The sequence below is a fragment of the Biomphalaria glabrata genome, chromosome 9 (genome assembly GCF_947242115.1).
Source record: "Biomphalaria glabrata chromosome 9, xgBioGlab47.1, whole genome shotgun sequence".
Lineage (NCBI taxonomy): Eukaryota > Metazoa > Mollusca > Gastropoda > Planorbidae > Biomphalaria > Biomphalaria glabrata.
In genome coordinates, this window is record NC_074719.1 from 19,163,691 (window position 1) to 19,188,708 (window position 25,018).

Below are 25,018 nucleotides of genomic sequence, written 5' to 3' on the forward strand. Positions count from 1 at the left end.
GAAAAGTATCGGCTTTTTGTAACAGTTGAAGATTGAAGTATTGGCGAGTTGAATAAGTTTTGGTTGTTAAGCTCAGTTTTTAAATTTAATGGTGGAGTCACTAACTACTTCAGAATAATTTTTGTTTGTTTGTTTATTTATTAATTCGGTAATAGTTTAGATACCCAGATACCTTTACTGACCACCTTGTTGTTTTTAAGCATATTCATCTCCCTTTTCTATATTAAACTTTCAATGACTTTTTAAAAAGAGATTTGTGTTCTTATGCTGTCAACTAATAAATTTTAAGTGTATTTACTGAAATGAAGGTCTAAAAAAATGTTAATAATAAATTAGTGAAGTTGTTTTTTCTTTTTTTTTCAATAACTTTTTTTAAAGAGAGTTTTTTTGTTCTTATGCTATCATTTTAAATTAATTTTAATATTAGATCTAATAGCTGCTAGAAAGAAAGACAAAACAGCAACAGAAAAAAAGTTGGCAAGTAATTCAAGGGAGATAGTCTAGTATTAAGCCTTAAAACAAAAATGGCGTATTTCCAATGACAATATATGGTAATAAGAAATAAAACTTAAAAATATATATTTTAAAAACTATTTATCTCAGAGGAAATCAAATTACATATTTGCAATCTGCATTTTTTCTGCATATTCTTAAAATATAAGAGAAATCTGACTTAGCGTTTCTAGTCACGTAAACTAATACCGTTTATTTCAATGCAAAACCTCCTAGTACACCTGTGGTGTAACTACTCTATTAACACCTACCACACACCGATATCTATATCCACAACTAAAAGCCTTTTTTGTGAATCATAGAGTTCTCTAGACATAAATAAAGATAGTTTATATTTCCAAAAAATAAGTCGGGGGGTCATTTGATTTAACGAAAAAATGCTTAATAGTTTAAAAAAATATAATTTAAATTGACACTTTGAAAAAAAAATGACACTATTTAAATTCAATTTCCGATGTAACGATTTCAACATTTGTGCTATTCTTCTTTGTTTCTCATTCTTGGAACTAATTCATTATTTCTCAATATTCATGTTTGCTTGTTCTGCTTTGTTTGGTTACATTTCTGTCATTAAAATATAAAAATAAGAGTCTCTATTCTAAAAGACTCTATTGCTCTACGAAGTAACACTGTACCTTGCAAAACAATAATGCCTTCTGTCTCTATACAAACTTAGTTTAAATGTCCGTCCCAACTAGTTTTGTTTTAGCAGAATTGTTAAAATGGATAAAGCTATTATTAAATAATTCAGACAAACACAACGGATAGAATTGTTAAGAAAGTTGGCAGCTATAAGTTCGTCTGCTTGCAGCCTGGCAGCTGGGGGGAGGTCGTTGAGATCAAGTTCTTCATCAGTTGTTTTAGTTTGTTCAGTCGTGGTGTCAGAAGCAGGCAAAGACGTTACAACTTTTGTGTCCCCCTCTGAAGCTAACTGTGACTTCAGTTTTTGATAATCTTAGATAATAAACAAAAAAATTAATGTTTAGGAAGAGTTTCAAAAAGTTCAAATTACATTTGCTAAGTTTGGCCTTGTTTACCTCAATAGCAAAGATATGCCAATATATGAATCTAAACATTTTTATAAACACATAACATCAATAGGACAAACTAGATTTTTTAATTTAATTTTTTTGTAATTTTTAGATAGATGCATTTGTTGACTTTTGTCCAAACATAAACAAGTTAAATATAAACAAAATATTTGTTTAAAAAGTCGTTTAAAAAAATTGAAAGAAAGTTGCTTGAGTCAGAAGTTAAACTCGAAACTTCACGATGGAAGCTCGACATGTTTTGCCACTAAGCTGTTCATGGACTTAAAAAAATAGAACCTTTTATCAGAGTATTGCTAGTTTCAATTGCTATCGAACGACCCGATTCTCTACATTATTGTGATTACTGTCACTGTACGCCAGTCGCCGATTTAATACATGCACCATATACAACTATATTACTGATTGCAATTATTTTTTTAAATTTGTTGTTATCGACAATGAGAATCGTGTCACATTTCCACTTGATCTAAATGTGAAAAGAGAGAGAAGTAACGTTTTTTTTTAACATTCCAACCAGACAAAGAAACTTTGAGAGTTGATCTGTAATAACACCAAATTACAAAAAAAAACCTTTGATGCTGGAAAAAAAAAGTCTCTCTCCCTTTCTCTCTCTTTCTCTTTCTCTCTCTTTCTCTCTCTCTCTCTCTTTCTCTTTCTCTCTCTCTTTCTTTCTCTCTCTTTCACTCTCTCTCTCTCTCTCTTTCTCTCTCTCTCTTTCACTTTCTCTCTCTCTTTCTTTCTCTCTCTTTCTTTCTCTCTCTTTCTTTCTCTCTCTTTCTCTCTCTCTTTCTCTCTCTCTTTTGCTTTCACATTATCTCTATAGATTAGTTTGCATCCCTTACCTTGGGACTGTGGGTTATAGAAGAGTATGTTGAGAGACTGGACCTGTGCATCCACTGTGTCCTGAGCCTGCCTCTTCTTACGTCCTACAGCAGTCCCACACATTCGTTTACAGCTAGTGGCCAACATAGTATAACACATTCAAATATGTTCAACATTTCAAGTAACCTAATTAACAATTATAAGAACTAAATTGTAAATGTAATCGTAAGGACAGTAAGTGACGTTCAGTTTATAATGACGAAGACAGCTGGTTGCAGGATAAATAAATACCAAGTTAGGACAGGATGCCGTTGCTGAAGTTGATGGTAACCTAGACAGATGAGAACTTTAAAGAAGGAGAACACTCTACAAACTATAATGAACATATTTTGAATGCTGTCCTTTTTGAAGCACTTGTCAGCCATAATAGCTACAGTGCTAGTTACTCTTCAAAGGATATGTCTCTTTTATAATAAGCTTGGGTTATTTTTGTTTTTTTTATGCTATTTGCATTATTTATTTGCTAACTGTATGTAAAGTTTTTAAATCTTTCTTAAAACTTTATTGCAGCCGTAATATCTTATGACCGAGACTCGACGAGTCTAACGCATATGCCATCAGGAGCCGGCGATCCTTAGGCATCTTACAGCACACAGCGTGACACCCTGGCAGAGCCGAAACTGTATCGGGACTTGCAGTTCCTGCGATACATCAGCTTCGTGGAGAGAGGCGGAACAGATGTTTGGGCGACATCGTTCCCACCATAGCTAATGCCAAGGCATTCATCTCATTTTCTGTGACATGATGCATAGTCACTTTGAGGCTGAAGGAGGAATCGATACTTTCATTGGTCTCAACCTTAATCTTTGGTATTGAAGGCAATGCCTTATTATAAGTGTCATTACTTTCAGTTCAGTAGCGACCATTAACATACAATAGTGCCACTACACTAGAGTCAGCGGTGACTTTTAATAGTTGCATCATACTTTATGTTTGTAGCTCTATTTTCAATATGGCCTCTGTTAGTCATAGGCTCAAGCGCATTTAACATTTTTTACCATGCAGATACCCCACTACCATCGGCGCCCGCAGGGGGTGCCAGGTCACGTGCACACCCCTGGATTCTGAGAAGCCAAATTCTAGCCATTTTTTTTTTTGCGCCTTCAAATCAATTAACTACTTCTAAGTAGCAACTGCAGTGCTCCCACTGAAGTACAGTTGCAATGATAAGCTATAGTATTAGACTAATAACAATAATAAGAATAATAATCTTTATTATCAAGAAGGAAATGTTGCTACAATGTGTGCATGACACCAGATCGTAGGCTTATCACTAATTGATGCAGACCATATACGTGCACCCCCTCCATGAGTTTTGAGTAGCCAAAATGTAGACAATCTTTTGCACTTTTAAATGAATAAACTTCTTGAAAGTAGCGACTTAACCAGCAATGCTTCCACTTAAGTACAGAGTCAAGGAGAAGCTATTTTTGTAATAAACTAAAGAATAAGCTAATCAGGAGTTGATGGCTGACCATGTCTGTTGCATTTTACGTCCCTAGAGACGATGTTATTCCTTTGCAACTTGAGAAATAAAACAAAATGTAAGTTTGTAGACAATTCCGACAACATTGTTTAAATTATCTTATTTAAGTCAGATAGCAGTTATGTACCTTAAATCACTTGTTAAGCATACTTGAGCTGTACACTTGATGTAAGCCATACTGTAACCTGAGAACAAGATGGCCTGGAATCTAAAACCTTGTTTGGAGTTATTCAGATCATACATGGACAAGCTTGGATGAGAGGGACACCTGTCAAGTGGAAGTAAGCAATGTCAGAATGAAAATACTTCTCTTTTCAATTAGTCCAATTTGGAATAAAGTTTACTTTTTGATTGTATATCCAATAATATATAAGTAAGAGATGAAAGATAACTATATTTTTATATGGCTCCTTCTGTCTCGGGAGAAAATGGAATCGCCCAGATGAGTCACTGTTTTGGTTTCGTCTTGAGACAGGAAAGAATCTGTATTGACTGATCAATATAATGGATGTATATGTCAGTGCCAATATGACGAGACTATTGTTATTGTATGTATAATGTATTGATATTGTTTTCTTGATGAATTCCCAGTTAACAGTTGGCATGACATGCAGAATGTAGTTTTTTGTGACTGTTTGATATTTCTTTTAAGAGCTGTGAATGAGGACGGTTGCTTATTGCAGTTGCTTAGTTTTCTTTATATTCAACTTAGGATAGCTGGAGATTTTGTGGATGTTATTCAGTAGTACCGCTGTATGTTAATTAGTTTAACATCCCTCAGCATGTGTCGGATTCATTGTGCTCCTAGAAACCCCTAGAGTCATGTAGATGTACTGTAGAAATAAATATGGTGAGACGCTGTGGTTGAGTGGTAAAGCGCTTGGCTTCTGAACCAGGGGGATCTGGATTAGAAACCAGGTGAAGACTGGGATTTTTAATTTCCGGATCTTTGAGAGTCCACCCAGCTCTAATGTTGGGGGAAGTAAAGTTGGTTGGTTGTTGGGCTGGAGACATGACACCGTAGGTCACAGAAACAGATGACCTTTGCATCATCTGCCCTCTAGATCGTATACGGGAACTTTTTAAAATAAGTTGAACAAATAGACTCACGAACAAACATGGTTTCTAATTATTTATAATACTATATTTCCAAATGTGACTCAAAAATGAGAAGGGGGGGGGACGCTCACTTATCGTGAATGAGTTTCTCCACTGGAACTGTCACCGACATTGGTAGCACCGGCAGGGCGTCACACTCCACTGTCACCACCTTCAGTCTGGAGTCATCACTCTGCATGACGATGGCGGCGTTGATCCAGTCCCCCATCTCCACCAGGTAGGTGCCGCCTATCTTGGCCACTGGAGTTTGGAACGTATTGGACGTGTACAGCTCCAACCTTAACTTGAGGTCAAGACAAACATTTCAAATCAACACACAAATCAGATAGGTGTTAACCGTTTGTTTACTTCTTTATTTTTCAGAGGTTTCAGTGGAAGTCTCATCAAAGAAGTTCACTGGATTCTAACACTGTTATTTGGATTCTAACACTGTTATTTGAATTCGAACACTGTTATTTGGATTCGAACACTGTTATTATTGTGACTATAATCAAAAACGTATTTAAATTCGAACAACTGATGGATAACTTATAGGGAGAAAATCTGACTCTGTCTTCTTATTTCTGTCTACTTATTTCTGTCAACTTATTTCTGTCAACTTATTTCTGTCTATTTCTGTCAACTTATTTCTGTCAACTTATTTCTGTCAACTTATTTCTGTCAACTTATTTCTGTCAACTTATTTCTGTCTACTTATTTCTGTCAACTTATTTCTGTCTACTTATTTCTGTCAACTTATTTCTGTCAACTTGTTTCTGTCTACTTATTTCTGTCTACTTATTTCTGTCAACTTATTTCTGTCAACTTATTTCTGTCTACTTATTTCTGTCAACTTATTTCTGTCTACTTATTTCTGTCTACTTATTTCTGTCAACTTATTTCTGTCAACTTATTTCTGTCTACTTATTTCTGTCTACTTATTTCTGTCTACTTATTTCTGTCAACTTATTTCTGTCTACTTATTTCTGTCAACTTATTTCTGTCTACTTATTTCTGTCTACTTATTTCTGTCTACTTATTTCTGTCAACTTATTTCTGTCTACTTATTTCTGTCTACTTATTTCTGTCAACTTATTTCTGTCAACTTATTTCTGTCTACTTATTTCTGTCTACTTATTTCTGTCTACTTTTTTCTGTCAACTTATTTCTGTCTACTTATTTCTGTCTACTTATTTCTGTCAACTTATTTCTGTCTACTTATTTCTGTCTACTTATTTCTGTCTACTTATTTCTGTCAACTTATTTAAATGTAAGATGATTTTTGGGCAACAATTAAAATGCGACATATTTCAAATGTACTTTCCACGGACAAGACGCAACACTAATGAGTTAATACTAGCAGCATCAGGTTCAAGGAAATAATGTTCTGATTCGTAAAACTCTTGTTTACAGATTCAATGAAACGTTCAAATCAAAATAAATTCTTGAAATAAATTATTTAATAATTGATAATATCTTATAAAACATAGACGTTACTTTAAAACAAGAAGACGATTACGTCCTACGCGTGTTTCTAGGTCAATCTAGTCATGCATGTTAATCAATGACTTAAATCCTGCCATGTCATCAGTTATCTTATGACCGATAGTAGTCTTGGTTCTGGACTGCTAGTCAATCGTTTTTCTCTACGACAACGACAGTGGTTTTGAAGCTCGAACATTGCCATGAAAAGGTGATTACATTTTATCCATAATCCATTAAATTGCCTTGCAATTGTAATTTAAATTAATTAAATGACTAAGCAGAATAATAATGCCTAAATTGTCTTTGAGTTCGACGACTTAGGGTATGTGTAGCATTTTATCTGGATCCGTTGAGCCTCCATAGTTTCTCATTCGTAAAACACCCAACTGTGAGAAATGGGTGGACGGAGAAATATGGAGCTGCAGATCTTGGAGAGAAAGAGGAGATGGATTGCTTTGAAAGAAGATACCAGCAACAGAGCTGGACAGGCCCTAGAGTGGAACCGCCAGGGCACTAGACGTAGAGGAAGACCAAAAAGAGTGTGGCGATGCAGTGTACTAGATGAAGCCGAGAGGACAGGAAAGAGCTGGGAAGCCATTAAAAAACTAGCAAGAGACCGTGGAGAGTGGCGAGATTTTGCTAATGCTCTATGTTTCATAGGAAAACAAAGGATAAAGAAGGTAAAAATTACATACTTGAAAGTCATACTGTCCATATAAGTTACTCAACGGTGATAGTGTGTAAGGCTGGTATTTATTAGTGACTTCGTTTGACTTTGGTATTGAGCAGATCAGTTGGTATCTATCACAGAAACACAAAGTGTAATTTTATAATCAGCAAACATTTTTCCTACTAACAAAACAATAATTAAAGCTAAGGGCTCTTCAAAAATGTATTTTAAGTTTTATTATAGGTCATCAATATTATCTTTTTTTCACTATTCTACTAAAAGTTGTATTATTTGAGTTCTAAGTTCACCTTATAGATATTTTATATCCTGTTTTAAGTTGTATTATAAATTCGAGTTTTTACTTAAAATCTATGTTCGTGTCTGTATTAAGTTATACTGTGACGTGCAGTTCTAACTCACCTTTGATTGATGTATTGATATGACTTGAGATTGTTGTTTAACCAAACATATCTGACCGTGTTCTCATACGTCAAGTGAGTAGCGTTGTCCTGTAGGGAGAGTTAGAAAGAGAGAGGTAAAGATACACAGAGTCAGGAAGACACACATAAGGAAAGAGAGAGGAAGACATAGAGACTTAGAGCAAGATAAAAATAGAGACAAAAACAGAGATTAAGGAAGAAACAGAGAAACACAGGCGGAGGGAGAGAGAAACATAGAGAGAAAGAGTCAGACACATAAATAGACGAGAGAGAGAGAGAAAGAGAGAGAGAGAAACAGAGAGTAGGAAATAGAGTGACAATGAGAGAGACTTAGAGAGAGAGAAAGAGGGAGTACATAAAAAAATGTTTTCCGCTTTCCTCAAGTAATGGATGCGACTGCGCCAATCGCCAATCATAATCAGCTAAAGGATGGCAAGAGAGCGCTCTGTTTCTCTCCGTGTGGGATCATCAAGGTGAAAAGAGCTCCGTTCAATAGCGACGTGCTGACAGTGACAGATAATCAAAGAGTGCCAAACATTGGCAGCGAAAGTACTTCTTAAATAAAATTGGTCCTGGTGAAGTCATTTTCTTGAAGAGTCCTCTTTTGGTGACCTCAAAAAACAAAAAACAAACAAAAAAGACGTGGTCAGAACGATGGTAGTGCGCTCTGAAGTACTTCCACCATTTCAACGAAAGACAGGTGCAAGCGCGTTGTCAGGATGGTGGTCCGTCAGTTGACATGAACAAAGCTAAAAACTTGAAAGGTAAAATATTAAACTGCCATTGGTGAAAGTTAAGCTTCCGAAACCAAATATTTTCTGATATTTTATATCTTATCATTGAGGGTGGCATTCTTATTTTATTTAAAGACTTTAGCATATTTAAAATATGTAGGTAAAACAGACTTGAATGATGAAAGTTCAACACATTTAAAATGCACAAAAGGTCAAGTTATGCTCAAACAAACTGCAAGTGTCGATCTAGTAGTATATAAACCTATCACATTATCTAAAGATTCAGGTTTCACTCTATATAAACCTATCACATTATCTAAAGATTCAGGTTTCACTCTATATAAACCTATCACATTATCTAAAGATTCAGGTTTCACTCTATATAAACCTATCACATTATCTAAAGATTCAGGTTTCACTCTATATAAACCTATCACATTATCTAAAGATTCAGGTTTCACTCTATATAAACCTATCACATTATCTAAAGATTCAGGTTTCACTCTATATAAACCTATCACATTATCTAAAGATTCAGGTTTCACTCTATATAAACCTATCACATTATCTAAAGATTCAGGTTTCACTCTATATAAACCTATCACATTATCTAAAGATTCAGGTTTCACTCTATATAAACCTATCACATTATCTAAAGATTCAGGTTTCACTCTATATAAACCTATTACATTATCTAAAGATTCAAGTTTCATTATAACATTATCTAAAGATTCAGGTTTCACTATTACATTATGTAAAGATTCAGGTTTAGCTCTATATAAGCCTATTACATTATCAAAAGATTCAGATTTCACTCTATATAAGCTTATTACCAAACGTACAACTTATAAAAAGAAATCCAGGTATCGCTCGTTACATATCAGCCTATTACCTAGCCAACAGAATCTAAAGAGAAAATCAGTATCGCTCTAGAAGTATATCAGCCTATTACCTAGCCTACAGAATCTAAAGAGAAAAGCGTTTTATGAATTAGACTTTGTATGTACTTCTCGATGACGACAGATGACTTTATAACACTGACCGAAAGTGGGATAAAGGAGTTTTTAAATCTTTCTGTATTAGTCTTCATGGAAAGGAGACGACCACTTCGTTCAGATTTGATGTAACAGTGGTTTAATAGATGCAGGTTGTGTTTTGGAAACGTCTATACATAAAATCCTATGAATCTAAAGATGCATGTTTTTATATCTAAAGTAACGTTTCAATATCGTCTTTGAGTCTCTTACCTTCAAGATGGTCCCACAATCGGTGTTGACAGAAACTGACACCCTAAAGAACGTTGACATCGATGTCTTATTGACACAAGTAGCTGGTGGCGTAGGCACAAAGTCGACATTAAACTGACTGATGTAAGGGAACTTGCTAGCCGGGAAATCCGCGGACAGTACGCCGTTACCGCAACTCACGTCAGGGAAAGGCACAACGGCTAAGGATGAAAGAAATAATTGCTGTTAAAACCGAAATTTAAATTAAAAACTAGAAAAAAAGAAAATATTACAATGTTTACAATTTAAAGTTAAATCCCCAATATTTTTTTTTGGTTTCCATTTGTAAAAAAAATGAAATATTCTTGTCACTTTAAAGATACTAACATTGTAAATATATATCCTATCTTACTTTTAGTGTTATTATATAAACATATATCCAATCTTACTTTTAGCGTTAATTTGTAAACATATATTATCAAATCTTACTTTTAGTGTTATTTTGTGGCAGACATTGGACTCCTGCAAGAGTTGGTTGAGCATTGTTCAGACAAAGCCCAGAGGACCTGCTGAAGGAGCAGCTGAATAGACTTGTCTCATTGCCGATACAGGACACGTCCGACACGTTGATGGTTGGATTGTAGGGGTCAGGCACATAATCTCTAACTATTCCAGGCTGTGGTATAAAGTCTGCAGCAGAGCCTAAAGACCTGGAAAGATGTTGAATGACAGTATCAGAGCCTGAGTCATGTATGTGAGGCATTGGGCGGGGCTTTTGTAGAGGCCCTTACTCTCTTTTTAAGACTTCGCTTAAATGGAATTTTTATAATTGTATGACTTGATGCATGAACATAGGACGTAATCATCTTCTTGTTTGAAGTAACTTCTATGTTATAAGGACGTAGTCATCTTCTTGTTTGAAGTAACTTCTGTGTTATATAAGATATAAGATGGAATGTTACTTTCCCTACGTCCTGTCACATAATATTCTGTATTATCCCCCTTTATAGATGTATTGTATGAGGAGTTATGTCTATACACATGGGACCCAGGGTGAGAGACAAGATGGCTGAATAAAGAATCTTGTTTACATGTTTGTTTACATTATGAAAGGGTTTTTTCCTTGAATTCAAGTATCTTGTCCGATTGATATTATTTTTTTTATAATGTTTCGTTAAGTTTTTTTTTTAGTTTTTAGCCCCCTTTCTTTCGAGGGTGGTGTTCTAGGCGCCTCTAGACTCTAGGCGACTTGTCTCATTTGTCGAAACGGCTCATTAGTGCATGAACTATATCAACATTTTGTTTGTTTGCAGTGCTGTCTTGTTCCTTGCACCTATTTAAAATTGCACTGATACTGGTGAAATGAACAAATAGATTCAATAGTTTTAGGATTGCTTTTAATAGGAACTCCACATAATTTAAAGTAAACGTTTTTAGCGATTAATTTCAAAATGCTTAAACATAATACTATAGCTCTTATATTTTTGTTTCACAAAGCTTATATCAACTCACTCTGTTTTCCTATCTATTGAGTTATTATTGTTTGTCTAGATCTATGACAAATTTGAATACATGACTGATCCAAACTATTTGATACAATGGCACTTCGAATAAGTTTTTTTTAAAAGTATTCTATATAATTTTGGTATTTCTATATTATTTTTTTTGTTCCACTATTGATAATCAATTGTCAATATTGTCTATAAATTTTTATATTTGTGAAAAAATATTTTATATATTTAAATTTAAAGCAATACCATTCGGTTTCAGAAGATAAAAAATATAAGTTTGATCTAATCTTTGCAAGCGGCAAAATATCGTGCAATGGGATATTTAATATCTTCCCTAGTTTTTTTTTTTATGTCAAAGTATGACAGACGTATGTACTGACAAACAGAAAACACAAACGTAATAGCGGCTTGACAACTATGTGGAGAATCATACAAAATACTCAGGGACAGACACAGACACGTTTCTTTTTCTTTACGCTAGGACAAAGTCATATAAATACTTTTTCCTCTCTGGTACCATTACAGTATGGAATGGGTTGCCTGAATCAACCAGGAAAACAAATAAACTAGTACAGTTTATGTCTCTAATTAATATATGCAAGATATGGATACGATCGGAAGGTAATTTCCTAATTTATCTCTTCCTCACTAATGGCTCTTCCCTTCAACTTAATTATGTGACAATAAATAGTTCATTGATAAGTTTCATGTTCTGCTGTTTGTGTACGGTGAATATTTTCTAAGTATTACTAATCGCACGGTGGTAATACATTCGTGAAAATATGCCTAGTGGGACTGTAATGCTTTTTTTTCCCTCCAAATACTGATAATTGATTGCATACTTTAAACAAGTGTTTTGTGGTCTACATGTTACAGATAATAGTATAAGATGTTATTGTATTAAATTAGCATAATATATATTACATTTTTTATTCGATAGAGTCAACAAGATAACTTACAGATTAGCAGCAAAAAGCTGGTTAGAAGAAGATGAAGAAGAATTTTATGAAATAATTTTTGTCTGCTATCAGTATTTCCCAAAAGAAATCCTCCATGATTCCCTAATTGTTATAATTTTTAGCTTTATATGTCTGGACTTAACCTTGTTTTTGTTCATGCAATTTTGTCTGGCCCTTTCAAATAAGAATTCTAAACATGTTGATGCTTTTCTAATACTTTAGAAGTGTATTGCTATGATTTTAAGTTGCTTAGGTATTTCTGCTTTAATTTATTTATTTGGTTAGGCTGCTGATTAAAATGTAGTAGGTTTTACCGATGTGGATTTGGCTGAAAGTTGAGTTTAAAATGTATGAGATATAGTTTAAGATGTTGTATGAGAGAGCGAGAGAGAGAGAGAGAGAGAGAGAGTTTAAGATGTTGTATGAGAGAGCGAGAGAGAGAGAGTTTAAGATGTTGTATGAGAGAACGAGAGAGAGAGAGAGAGAGTTTAAGATGTTGTATGAGAGAACGAGAGAGAGAGAGAGAGAGTTTAAGATGTTGTATGAGAGAACGAGAGAGAGAGAGAGAGAGAGTTTAAGATGTTGTATGAGAGAGCGAGAGAGAGAGAGAGAGAGTTTAAGATGTTGTATGAGAGAACGAGAGAGAGAGAGAGAGAGAGAGAGTTTAAGATGTTGTATGAGAGAGCGAGAGAGAGAGAGAGAGAGAGAGTTTAAGATGTTGTATGAGAGAACGAGAGAGAGAGAGAGAGAGAGTTTAAGATGTTGTATGAGAGAACGAGAGAGAGAGAGAGTTTAAGATGTTGTATGAGAGAGCGAGAGAGAGAGAGAGAGAGAGAGAGTTTAAGATGTTGTATGAGAGAACGAGAGAGAGAGAGAGAGAGAGAGAGAGAGTTTAAGATGTTGTATGAGAGAGCGAGAGAGAGAGAGAGAGAGAGAGAGTTTAAGATGTTGTATGAGAGAACGAGAGAGAGAGAGAGAGAGTTTAAGATGTTGTTTGGGTTAAAAGTGTTATCTTCAAACGAATCGAACTAAAACCTTACGTGTAGCACATTTCTCGACAAGCTACTTGAGCTGCGGCTTGGTTCCAACCTTCCTGACAGACAAAAACCCAGATTCCATTGATGTAGACCTGTATGTAACCCATACCATAACTGTCGTTCCCAGAGCCGCTGAAGATCCTAACATTAATTTGAGAGCTTGGTGCTGCAAATATAATTTTAAAATATATGAACTTAACGAAGTAGCTAGATCTTAAATAGTTTAATAAGTTGGTGTCTCAATCTTATTATAGAATTAAGGCGCTGCATTGATTCTACGTAAGCAGAAATATACCATAAATTGAATCAGAGGCTTTACCAATTGGAGGGGGAAGAGTAACTGACCTAAATTTAAATGCAAAACAAAGTTAAATGTCAAAGTCAAAGTTAAAATGCAAAAACAAAAATGTTGAATAATGTACGATGCCTAGGGCGATACACTAATTTATCTTATTAAACAAGAATATAAATAACAGTTATCCAAGTTACTACTGAAGGTATAATTTAGTAATTAGTTGTGTACAACTCTTGGTCTGACTACTGCCGAAACATAAACTGTTCCACCTCTAAAATTGCATCATGTGTTTTGATAACTTTTTTTTAAGGGGGGGGGGAAGGGGGCTATATATAATATATTCAGACAAAGCCATTACCGATTAAAGTCAAGATGTTTTATTTCAACCATTGAGTATTCAATTAGTAACAAGTGACAGTTGAGAAATTCTATTGGGGATTTACGTGAGATCTTAAGATCTATTTTAATCCCTTGGGAGTTGAGTCTTGATGTTTGGTTCTCTTTGATATTAAGTCATGATCTTTTGAAGAGAGCCCGGACCGGATAAAATGTTCTTTTGGGCCAAGAAGATGTCTGAGCAAATCCTAAGTACTGATTTCAAACAAGCTGTATGCCACATTGACATTTTACTGTGCTGCCCCAATAGCTACAAGGGAACTTGGCTTAACCTCGTAAGACAACAATCGTCGAAAGTTTTGTGTTTCACAACGTACCTTGACATACATGAGTCAGTGTGACATTTGACAATGTTGTAGCTGGCACCTGGAGACTTGGGTACCCAGACTGGTAGGACGGGGGGAAGAAATTCGCAACAGGATTGCCACCGCCTGACGATGTCGGGGTACATATGACATACAGCTCATCATCCTGGACAGAACAGAAGTGACATCAAACACTAAAAGACTAAACCTTGACATATTGTTTGGGTACATATGACATACAGCTCATCATCCTGGACAGAACAGAAGTGACATCAAACACTAAAAGACTAAACCTTGACATATTGTTTGGGTACATATGACATACAGCTCATCATCCTGGACAGAACAGAAGTGACATCAAACACTAAAAGACTAAACCTTGACATATTGTTTGGGTACATATGACATACAGCTCATCATCCTGGACAGAACAGAAGTGACATCAAACACTAAAAGACTAAACCTTGACATATTGCTTGGGTACATATGACATACAGCTCATCATCCTGGACAGAACAGAAGTGACATCAAACACTAAAAGACTAAACCTTGACATATTGTTTGGGTACATATGACATACAGCTCATCATCCTGGACAGAACAGAAGTGACATCAAACACTAAAAGACTAAACCTTGACATATTGTTTGGGTACATATGACATACAGCTCATCATCCTGGACAGAACAGAAGTGACATCAAACACTAAAAGACTAAACCTTGACATATTGTTTGGGTACATATGACATACAGCTCATCATCCTGGACAGAACAGAAGTGACATCAAACACTAAAAGACTAAACCTTGACATATTGCTTGGGTACATATGACATACAACTCATCATCCTGGACAGAACAGAAGTGACATCAAACACTAAAAGACTAAACCTTGACATATTGTTTGGGTACATATGACATACAGCTCATCATCCTGGACAGAACAGAAGTGACATCAAACACTAAAAGACTAAACCTTGACATATTGTTTGGGTACATATGACATACAGCTCATCATCCTGGACAGAACAGAAGTGACATCAAACACTAAAAGACTAAACCTTGACATATTGTTTGGGTACATATGACATACAGCTCATCATCCTGGACAGAACAGAAGTGACATCAAACACTAAAAGACTAAACCTTGACATATTGTTTGGGTACATATGACATACAGCTCATCATCCTGGACAGAACAGAAGTGACATCAAACACTAAAAGACTAAACCTTGACATATTGCTTGGGTACATATGACATACAACTCATCATCCTGGACAGAACAGAAGTGACATCAAACACTAAAAGACTAAACCTTGACATATTGTTTGGGTACATATGACATACAGCTCATCATCCTGGACAGAACAGAAGTGACATCAAACACTAAAAGACTAAACCTTGACATATTGTTTGGGTACATATGACATACAGCTCATCATCCTGGACAGAACAGAAGTGACATCAAACACTAAAAGACTAAACCTTGACATATTGCTTGGGTACATATGACATACAACTCATCATCCTGGACAGAACAGAAGTGACATCAAACACTAAAAGACTAAACCTTGACATATTGCTTGGGTACATATGACATACAACTCATCATCCTGGACAGAACAGAAGTGACATCAAACACTAAAAGACTAAACCTTGACATATTGTTTGGGTACATATGACATACAGCTCATCATCCTGGACAGAACAGAAGTGACATCAAACACTAAAAGACTAAACCTTGACATATTGTTTGGGTACATATGACATACAGCTCATCATCCTGGACAGAACAGAAGTGACATCAAACACTAAAAGACTAAACCTTGACATATTGTTTGGGTACATATGACATACAGCTCATCATCCTGGACAGAACAGAAGTGACATCAAACACTAAAAGACTAAACCTTGACATATTGTTTGGGTACATATGACATACAGCTCATCATCCTGGACAGAACAGAAGTGACATCAAACACTAAAAGACTAAACCTTGACATATTGCTTGGGTACATATGACATACAGCTCATCATCCTGGACAGAACAGAAGTGACATCAAACACTAAAAGACTAAACCTTGACATATTGTTTGGGTACATATGACATACAGCTCATCATCCTGGACAGAACAGAAGTGACATCAAACACTAAAAGACTAAACCTTGACATATTGTTTGGGTACATATGACATACAGCTCATCATCCTGGACAGAACAGAAGTGACATCAAACACTAAAAGACTAAACCTTGACATATTGCTTGGGTACATATGACATACAACTCATCATCCTGGACAGAACAGAAGTGACATCAAACACTAAAAGACTAAACCTTGACATATTGCTTGGGTACATATGACATACAACTCATCATCCTGGACAGAACAGAAGTGACATCAAACACTAAAAGACTAAACCTTGACATATTGTTTGGGTACATATGACATACAGCTCATCATCCTGGACAGAACAGAAGTGACATCAAACACTAAAAGACTAAACCTTGACATATTGTTTGGGTACATATGACATACAACTCATCATCCTGGACAGAACAGAGCTGACATCAAACACTAAAAGACTAAACCTTGACATATTGCTTGGGTACATATGACATACAACTCATCATCCTGGACAGAACAGAGCTGACATCAAACACTCAAAGACTAAACCTTGACATATTGTTTGGGTACATATGACATACAACTCATCATCCTGGACAGAACAGAGCTGACATCAAACACTCAAAGACTAAACCTTGACATATTGTAATCTCCAATGTGCAGCTTGTTAACGAAGGTTCAACTCTAAGGATTGTTTGTTCTGATAGTACCTGAGGTCCACATGTCTTTAACAGATAGTGAGTACAGTTGTCCAGTGAGGTGGCGCTCTGTGGGCAAGTCATGTTCTCCAGCAGAAAGTTTTTACTTCCAACACCGTAGTTGCCTCTCAAAGTTTGCTGCCCATTTCTGGAATATCAGATATCTCTTTATTTAACATGTTAAATTTTTCAAATGTACAGAAAAAGATGTTTTTACATTACCTATTTATTAAACAATGAATACCTTTCATATTTGAGGCTACCGATTAAATTTTTTTCAGATAAGAGGATACCGATTAATGTATCTTTCATATAAGAGGATACCGATTAAATTAGATAAGATAAGATAATTTTTATTGATCGAATCTAATGGAAATTCAGTTTGATTACAATTGACAAGCTCAGCGAAACTACTGTACAAAAACAGTATTGAATAAAAATTCGTACAACATTCACACACACATACACATTCACAACCAGCGCTTTATGAATTTGACTTCTATGTACTTCTCGATGACGACAGCTGATCTTGTCACACTCTGACCGAAAGTGGGATAAAGGAGATTTTAAATCTTTCAGTTTTAGTCCTAATGGAAAGGAGACGACCACTTCTTTCAGATCGTATGTAACAGTGGTTTAATGGGTGCATGTTGTCTTTAAGAATCGTGAGTGATTTGAGAGGAATCTTTTTTTGGAAAAGCTCTTCAAGAGATGGTAGCTGTACTTGAGTGATATACGATGCTTTTTTAATTAGTCTATTTATTCTAAGTCTTTGTGCCAGTGAAGTATTACCATACCAGCAGGTGATGGAGAAGTTAATGTGACTGCTGATGATTGCTGTGCAATTACCTTTCATATTAGAGACTACCGATTACAGTCGAGATGTTATATTTCGACCATAGGTGATAAGTATTCAATAAAGTAAATAACACATCATGGCTGTGAAATATTTTTTAAAACTCCAATATCACATTAATTTAGCCAATTGGGATTCACAACAGTCATGACATGAGTTGTAAAGAATTGAGATATCCTTGCTTACGTTGAGGTAGATCCAATCTGTCTTCGGTAGGCTGTAGGCAGTTCGCATTAGTAACAAGTGACAGTTGAGAACTCCTAGTAAACAGATTTCTATAGCTACGTACTTACTTCGTTAGCAGGGCTTTGCTAGACCTCATGTTGAAACATTTAAGGACCAATAACTCTTACAGTACATAGATATGTATCCATAACAAGTTGTGTATCATATTAATTATAATTGTATTGCGTCCGTGACTTTTTCGTTTTCGTAACAAACTTGTTTGTGTCTGATACTAAGGAAGTTTCGCAGTAGTTTGTAGTACGATTCTGAATGTGCGTCAAAAATGGATTATTATAGAGTCCAGTTAACATCCTGAGAGAAGCACAATGCCAAAGTCAGTCAAAATCATGAGGTAACACCGTAACAGTAATTAATACTATTTAAAGTACTTAGATCGAGTTTTTATTTTTCTCTTCTGGCCTGCTGTCTATCTAAGAAAGGTCAGTTGAAAAGATATTTGCTCTGCTGAAAGTTTGGATATACATCTACAGCTACAAGAGAAATAAGCAAAGTATACAAACAAAAATCCAGTTTTTTCTATTTAAAAAGCTTATCTAAGGGAAAGAATTCCGCATTGACAACTAAATCATTCAATAATATATAATTTATTGTCCTTATTCATCATCAAAAAAAATAATTAATAACAAATAATTAGTTAGACTGATTGTTTAATTTTATAATTGATTCGTGTTTTGTTAGGTACAACAAATAATTGTCTAAAGTTTCAACTTTATCCGAGAATGTTTGTGGAAGAAATAACGTGTTAAATTATCCAAAGGGACGAAACCCAACATATTTAGCATTAACAGTACTTGTGAACACTGAAGGATTAATTTCACTTGTGGATCTAAAAAAAAAATAATTACCAGTAAATAATTGACTTTGTTTTGTTTTGTTTCTTTGTTTTTTTGTCGATTCATATCTTGCCTATGCCAAAGAATAATGGTACAAAGTATAAACTTGATACTAGAATGAATGTGGGAGAAATAATGAGTACAAACTTTTTAACTGACAGACAGACAGACATGCAGACTGAATTGATATAAGCTTTTTAAATATATATATATATATATATATATATATATATATATATATATCAATATATATCAATTGACAATGACATTGTGGATAGATAAGACAATAAAATGAGAATTAAATCCATATTTATCGATATTTTTTTACATGATATTTGGATGTTTTGTTATCAGAGTTGCTAATAGCAACATTTGTTTTCCAAAAATCGATGGATGAATCGATACACGATAAAATCAAGCTATATTTAGAACTTTTTTTATCAACACAATGAAATACCTGATAGAGGACATTTCGCAGCTTCATTCACTTCCAAGAATCTAACGAATTACAATGGTGGCCGAATCGATACTTTTGAATCATCTTCTGCTTGAGTGTACATGCAACTGATTCTCTTTTTTTATTGGGGACTCATAGTAGAGAACAAATGAAGTATACGCTCAATTTGTAGAGCTGGATTTCAGTAAATGTATGCTCTGTATTTTTGTGGAGACCTTGGGAAGAAATTTGTGGAGACCTTGGGAAGATTTTTTGTGAATGCCTTGGGAAGAATTTTTTGGAGGCCCAGGGAAGTATTTTGGAGGCCCAGGGAAGTATTTTTTGTGGATGCCTTGTGAAGAATTTTTGTGGAGGCCTTGGGAAGTATTTTGTGGAGCCTCGTTAAAGTATTTTTGTGGAGGCCCTTACTATCTTTAATCTTCAACACTTATAAATTAATTTAAAATTAATAATGAATTTTAAAAAAGAATAACAGTACTTGTAAATTCTATTTCATTAATTAATAAATTTAATTTCACTAAATTTCTTCTACTTAATTCTTTCTTTCCAAAGTGACGAAGCCATCGTTTATTTGAACTCATTAAATTAAATTAATGTTTAATTTCATAAACTTTACTTTGTCTTATTTAATAAGAGCATGCATTCTCCTTTAATTCTAGACCAACTAAAACATTTCCTGATAACAAACAAAAACGTTATTAAAGTGTAATAGAAAAGCAGAGTTAAACACTACAGAGCGAAATGAAGAATTCCGTTGAAATGTGGACAATAATTACGGAGGAATAGAGTTAAAATGCAAATCGATATTCATATTTTTAAAAAATATTGAAACCAATTAAATGGTGAGGCCCTGTGTGCAGCTCCTACTCCAAGGTAAATTGAAATCTGAATTTTACGGATATTGTTTATTCCAATATTGTTTCTGATGGGTTACATATGCTTGGTAGAAATGTTAATTTAATTTATCAATTTTACCAACAGAACGACATGTAGGATGAGTCTATGATAGAGGGAGGTCTGTTGACTGGAAACGTGCAATCAGGAACCTCCCCGCCCCCCTCTCTTGTAATACTTCCTCTATGTGTTCACCTGTCACAGACCTGTTCCCCCAGCTGATTGGGGAGATACAGAAGAAATAGGAACAGACACAACAATAGGAGCGGCGGAGTGGGAGTAAGGGTCGATCCACTTCTCTCCCCCTTCCCCTCTCTCCTCCAGTTATTCTATTTAGTTTTTGTGGCGCCCAATAAAGCTGGAGCATGACTGATTGTTCAGTGCGTGTTACTGCTGTGTACCATGTTTTGAAAAGCAATAATTAGGCCAGTGTATACACAAATCCACAATCTCTAACTGCCCTTTTTGTTTGTTTGTTTTATTTAACGGACAACTCGTCTTCGTATTCTTCCACAGCCTTTTTCTTGTCATAAAATTGTCTATGGAGGCTCGGTTGCTGAGTGGTAAAGCGCCTGGCTTATTAACTGAGCTGTCCTGGGTTCTAATCCTGGTGAAGATTAGGATTTTTTTTATTTCGGGCGCCTTTAGCGCGCCTGAGTCCACCCAGCTCTAATGGGTACCTGACGTTAGTGGAGGAAAAGTAAAGGCGGTTGGTGGTTGTGCTAGCCACACGACACCCTCGTAAACCGTCGGCCTCAGAAACAGATGACGTTTACATCACCTACCCTGTAAGGGAATCTATAATGTCTATAGAAAAAAAGAGGCCTCTTGGTTATTCGTTATGTTGAAACTTTCTTAAATAGTTTTAAATGCGGTACTTTAGTTGACTCAATCACACCAAGAAAGTGAGTAGAACGTGCTAGAGAGCGAACAAATTAAAATTATTTCAAACCTTAATCAACCATGGCGTCACTAGCCAAGTGTGAACACGAAATGGTTAGGTATTTAAAAAAATATTTTGTATCCAATTATTGAATTTATACTCTGCTTCTGTCTGAGTGAAATTATTTTGTTTTTATTAACGATACATTGTGATTCATTTGTAATTTAATTAAAAGAGATTCTATCCAAGGCAATAGACAGAGAGGAGAAAGCACATCAACATCTCTAGTGTGGTCCAACAGAGGATAGGTGAAGGTGAAGAAGATGATTTTTTTTTTCTAGATTTGCCATTTTCTACACTATGGATAAAAATGTAATTTGAAGAGACCTGGATGCAACAACAATGCTGGTGATCCAGCCTCTCATGATAGTAAACTTTTACCAATAAGTGACCCCACAAGTGACTAGAAGGTAAGAACCAGTCTACCGACAAGTACCAGTACACAGAACACTACAGGACTTACTGATAGCCCATCATTTGACAGATGATGTTGACCTCAAGGGGTGTTCTGTTTTTACCGCAAATGGAACCCCAAACTGGACCGCCGCCGTCGAGCTGGACCTCCACCAAGCCAGCTCCTGTACTAGATGTTTGGTTCAACTGAGGATTGCTGAGCCTTATGGCAGCGACACGAACTGTGACTGTGCTAGGGGGTTGACCTGTACGTAGGAAGATGTTCAAGAACTTGTTATTTTGTAATTACATTTTTATCAACATTTTCCACCTTGTAAAAAGAAAAATAATTTCTTTTGTTTTCTTTATAGATGATGATCTTATAACTTCTGAGTATGATCTTTTTTGTTTAAATCTCTTTTTTTTTTGTCTCTTTGATTTTGTTGTCTTTTTTTTTCTCTTTTTTCTCTTGTTCAGTTCTTTTCTAAACGTCTCTATTTCTGTACTCTCTTTATGTTTTTTTCTCTCTCTCGCTCTTTTTGATTCTCTTTCTTTCTCTCTTTTTTCATATATTCATTCACTCCCTTCTGTTTCTCTCTCTCTCTCTTTCTTTTTTTTTTTACTTCCTGTTTTTCAATCTCCCTTTCTCCCCATTTATCGTTCTCTACGTCTCTTCCCTTTTTTTCCTTTTTTTTTCTCTCTCTTCTATTTATCCATTTCTCCCAGAGTTTACTTAGCGCTTGACTACCTCAACAGTCTGTAGTTCTCTAGTCTTTGTGTTGCAGAAAGACAGGACACAATGGATATGTATTACTTACGCTTATTACAACATAAGAGCAACACCATTGAACAGAGTGCAAACAGTGACACCATTCTATGTCAGACAAACATACAATGAAAGATATTTTATTGCTGAATAGAGTCTTACCTTGTAGACTTGATATGCACAGTAGTAAAAAGAATAGTTGTAATGTCACCATTTTAGATCTTCTTTTTTAAGCTTGACACTGAAAGAAATGTTTGTTTGTAGTGTATTAGCTCATTGAAATGGATTGCAACGAAATGTTTGTTTGTAGTGTATTAGCTCATTGAAATGGATTGCAACGAAATGTTTGTTTGTAGTGTATTAGCTCATTGAAATGGATTGCAACAAAATATTTGTTTGTAGTGTATTAGCTCATTGAAATGGATTCCGACGAAATGTTTGTTTGTAGTGTATTAGCTCATTGAATTGGATTCCGACGAAATGTTTGTTTGTAGTGTATTAGCTCATTGAAATGGATTGCAACGAAATGTTTGTTTGTAGTGTATTAGCTCATTGAAATGGATTCCGACGAAATGTTTGTTTGTAGTGTATTAGCTCATTGAAATGGATTCCAACGAAATGTTTGTTTGTAGTGTATTAGCTCATTGAAATGGATTCCGACGAAATGTTTGTTTGTAGTGTATTAGCTCATTGAAATGGATTCCAACGAAATGTTTGTTTGTAGTGTATTAGCTCATTGAAATGGATTGCAACGAAATGTTTGAAAGTAAACTCACATTTAGCCTTGACCTGCGGAAGGGGAAAGAACTAAAAGAAACAGAAGTAAGCAGAACAAAAAAAAAGTTCCCCCTTTAAGACCTTGTGGTCTATAGGGCAGGTGATGTAAAGGTCATCTGTTTCTGTGGACTACGGTTGACTAGGGTGTCGTGTGACCAGCACAACGTTCAACCGCCTTTACTTTCCCGAACTAATTTGAGGTACCCATTAGAGCTGGGTGGACACAAAGCACTTTACCAGCCTCCGTTAAAAAAACAACTTATGTAGAGGAAATAACTCCGTAATTACAACTTATCTTTCAGTAATGTAGAAGTTTTTCCCTTGTTCGATATCAAGCCCCCAAAAAATTACCAATAATTAATTGATTTAATTATTTATGTTTAATTGATACATATTTTGTTAGGTACAATAAATAATGGTTTAAAGTTTAAACTTTATCCGAGAATAGGAGAAATAACGTGCTCAATTTTCCATGGGAATAGTGAAGGATGTTTTTTTTTTTGTGCTGATATCAAACAAAATAATTAATTACCACTAATTCGTTAAATGTTTGTATTGATTCATGTCTTGTCTAGACCAATGAATTCGTAGATTCGCGCTTTCGTACAAAAAAGCATCTAAGATTACGATGTAAGCTATAATTGACCCGCATTTAAATATGTTTTATATCTTGTATTTACCTTAATTATAGTTACAATACTTTTAAAACAAATAGCAATCTATTAATTATTTTACAGAGGCATATCAACATTACAATTTATTAATCAGAATTAAAATAAATAAAAAAAAATAATTGTTGCGTTGTTTTTGTTTTAGGTACTCACCAAGTCAAGCGTTAGTCTATATTATAAACCAACATTTAACAAACAATAGCATATTAAATATTAATCTTTGAAGCATCATGTTATGATACACAAATCAGTTTATATCAATGAAGTCATCATATATATTAATTAACAAAAGGTCCTCTATGAAACTTGTTATAAACATACATCAAATATGACTTTTAAAGTCGGATTTCAGTTCTCTTTAAGTTAGAGAAATAAAGGTCATGAGACATACATTCAAGTCTCATAGGAAATCTCCAAGCCTAGACCAAAGCCGCTTCAGTCCCCAAAGAGTAAATGCATCTAAATATTTAGGGTCTACAGTCTGCATAGGCTAAACTATCGCATAATGTTCAAACTTGAAGTCAAGGCTTCTTAGACCGTAGAGCATGTTATAAATTATTCTTTCAAATTCTTAGACTTTGCGCTATTCTTAACTTAAATGTGCGTAATCGACGTATTGCAATGTATTTCCCTGCAGTCCACCCAAGACTGTCCCCTCCTATTCCAACCCACTCAAGACTGTCCCCTCCTATTCCAACCCACTCAAGACTGTCCCCTCCTATTCCAACCCACTCAAGACTGTCCCCTCCTATTCCAACCCACTCAAGACTGTCCCCTCCTATTCCAACCCACTCAAGACTGTCCCCTCCTATTCCAACCCACTCAAGACTGTCCCCTCCTATTCCAACCCACTCAAGACTGTCCCCTCCTATTCCAACCCACTCAAGACTGTCCCCTCCTATTCCAACCCACTCAAGACTGTCCCCTCCTATTCCAGCCACCTGTAGACGAGCCTGTCTCTTACCTGAACGACCAAAGAAACGAAAGGACGTGAGCGCTTGTAGAATGTGTTCCGATGAAAAGGTCAACTCACAGACCAAAGGCTTGATATCAAAATATGGCAAGCTTAGGTGTTTATTCACTAACCAATCTTGGCCTACAGCAACAAAAAAATATGCATGCGTCCTTTATATACGTCTCCCTTGTGAAAGCCCATGTGCAACACTTGAACTGAATCACTTTACGTTCCGACTGTCTCATTGGCGGGAAAGTTCGTCTGTATTACTCACATTTATCCAGCAGCAGTGAACAAAACAAAGTGGAACACTGAG

General features: G+C 35.3%; 2 protein-coding genes across 2 annotated transcripts; one reads left to right on the forward strand and one right to left on the reverse strand.

The window, feature by feature from the left end:
• Nucleotides 1-929: 929 nt before the first annotated feature.
• Nucleotides 930-24,979, reverse strand: LOC106057718 (deleted in malignant brain tumors 1 protein-like). The gene is made up of 14 exons (XM_056041192.1): nt 24,712-24,979; nt 22,462-22,540; nt 21,604-21,799; nt 16,924-17,059; nt 14,102-14,255; nt 13,097-13,259; nt 10,076-10,296; nt 9,608-9,807; nt 7,607-7,695; nt 7,212-7,317; nt 5,124-5,335; nt 4,061-4,201; nt 2,408-2,520; nt 930-1,467 (listed from the first exon to the last, which is right to left on the reverse strand). The coding sequence occupies exons 2-14, from the start codon at nt 22,511-22,513 to the stop codon at nt 1,208-1,210; spliced, it is 2,043 nt and encodes a 680-aa protein (XP_055897167.1). The 5' UTR covers nt 22,514-22,540; nt 24,712-24,979; the 3' UTR covers nt 930-1,207.
• On the forward strand, nt 22,949-24,694 carry LOC129928364 (adhesive plaque matrix protein-like). The gene is made up of 2 exons (XM_056042576.1): nt 22,949-22,965; nt 24,385-24,694. The coding sequence occupies exons 1-2, from the start codon at nt 22,949-22,951 to the stop codon at nt 24,692-24,694; spliced, it is 327 nt and encodes a 108-aa protein (XP_055898551.1).
• Nucleotides 24,980-25,018: the final 39 nt, after the last annotated feature.

Bases quoted from the DNA above. Each gene is read 5' to 3' on its own strand.
- LOC106057718 (XM_056041192.1), bottom strand. From the start codon at position 22,513: ATGGTGACATTACAACTATTCTTTTTACTACTGTGCATATCAAGTCTA. The intron at 7,318-7,606 runs GTGAGTTAGAAC...TTTCTGTGATAG, and splicing joins TATCAATACATCAATCAAAG to ATACCAACTGATCTGCTCAA. The intron at 5,336-7,211 runs GTATGTAATTTT...CTTGACCTCAAG, and splicing joins ATGGACAGTATGACTTTCAA to TTAAGGTTGGAGCTGTACAC.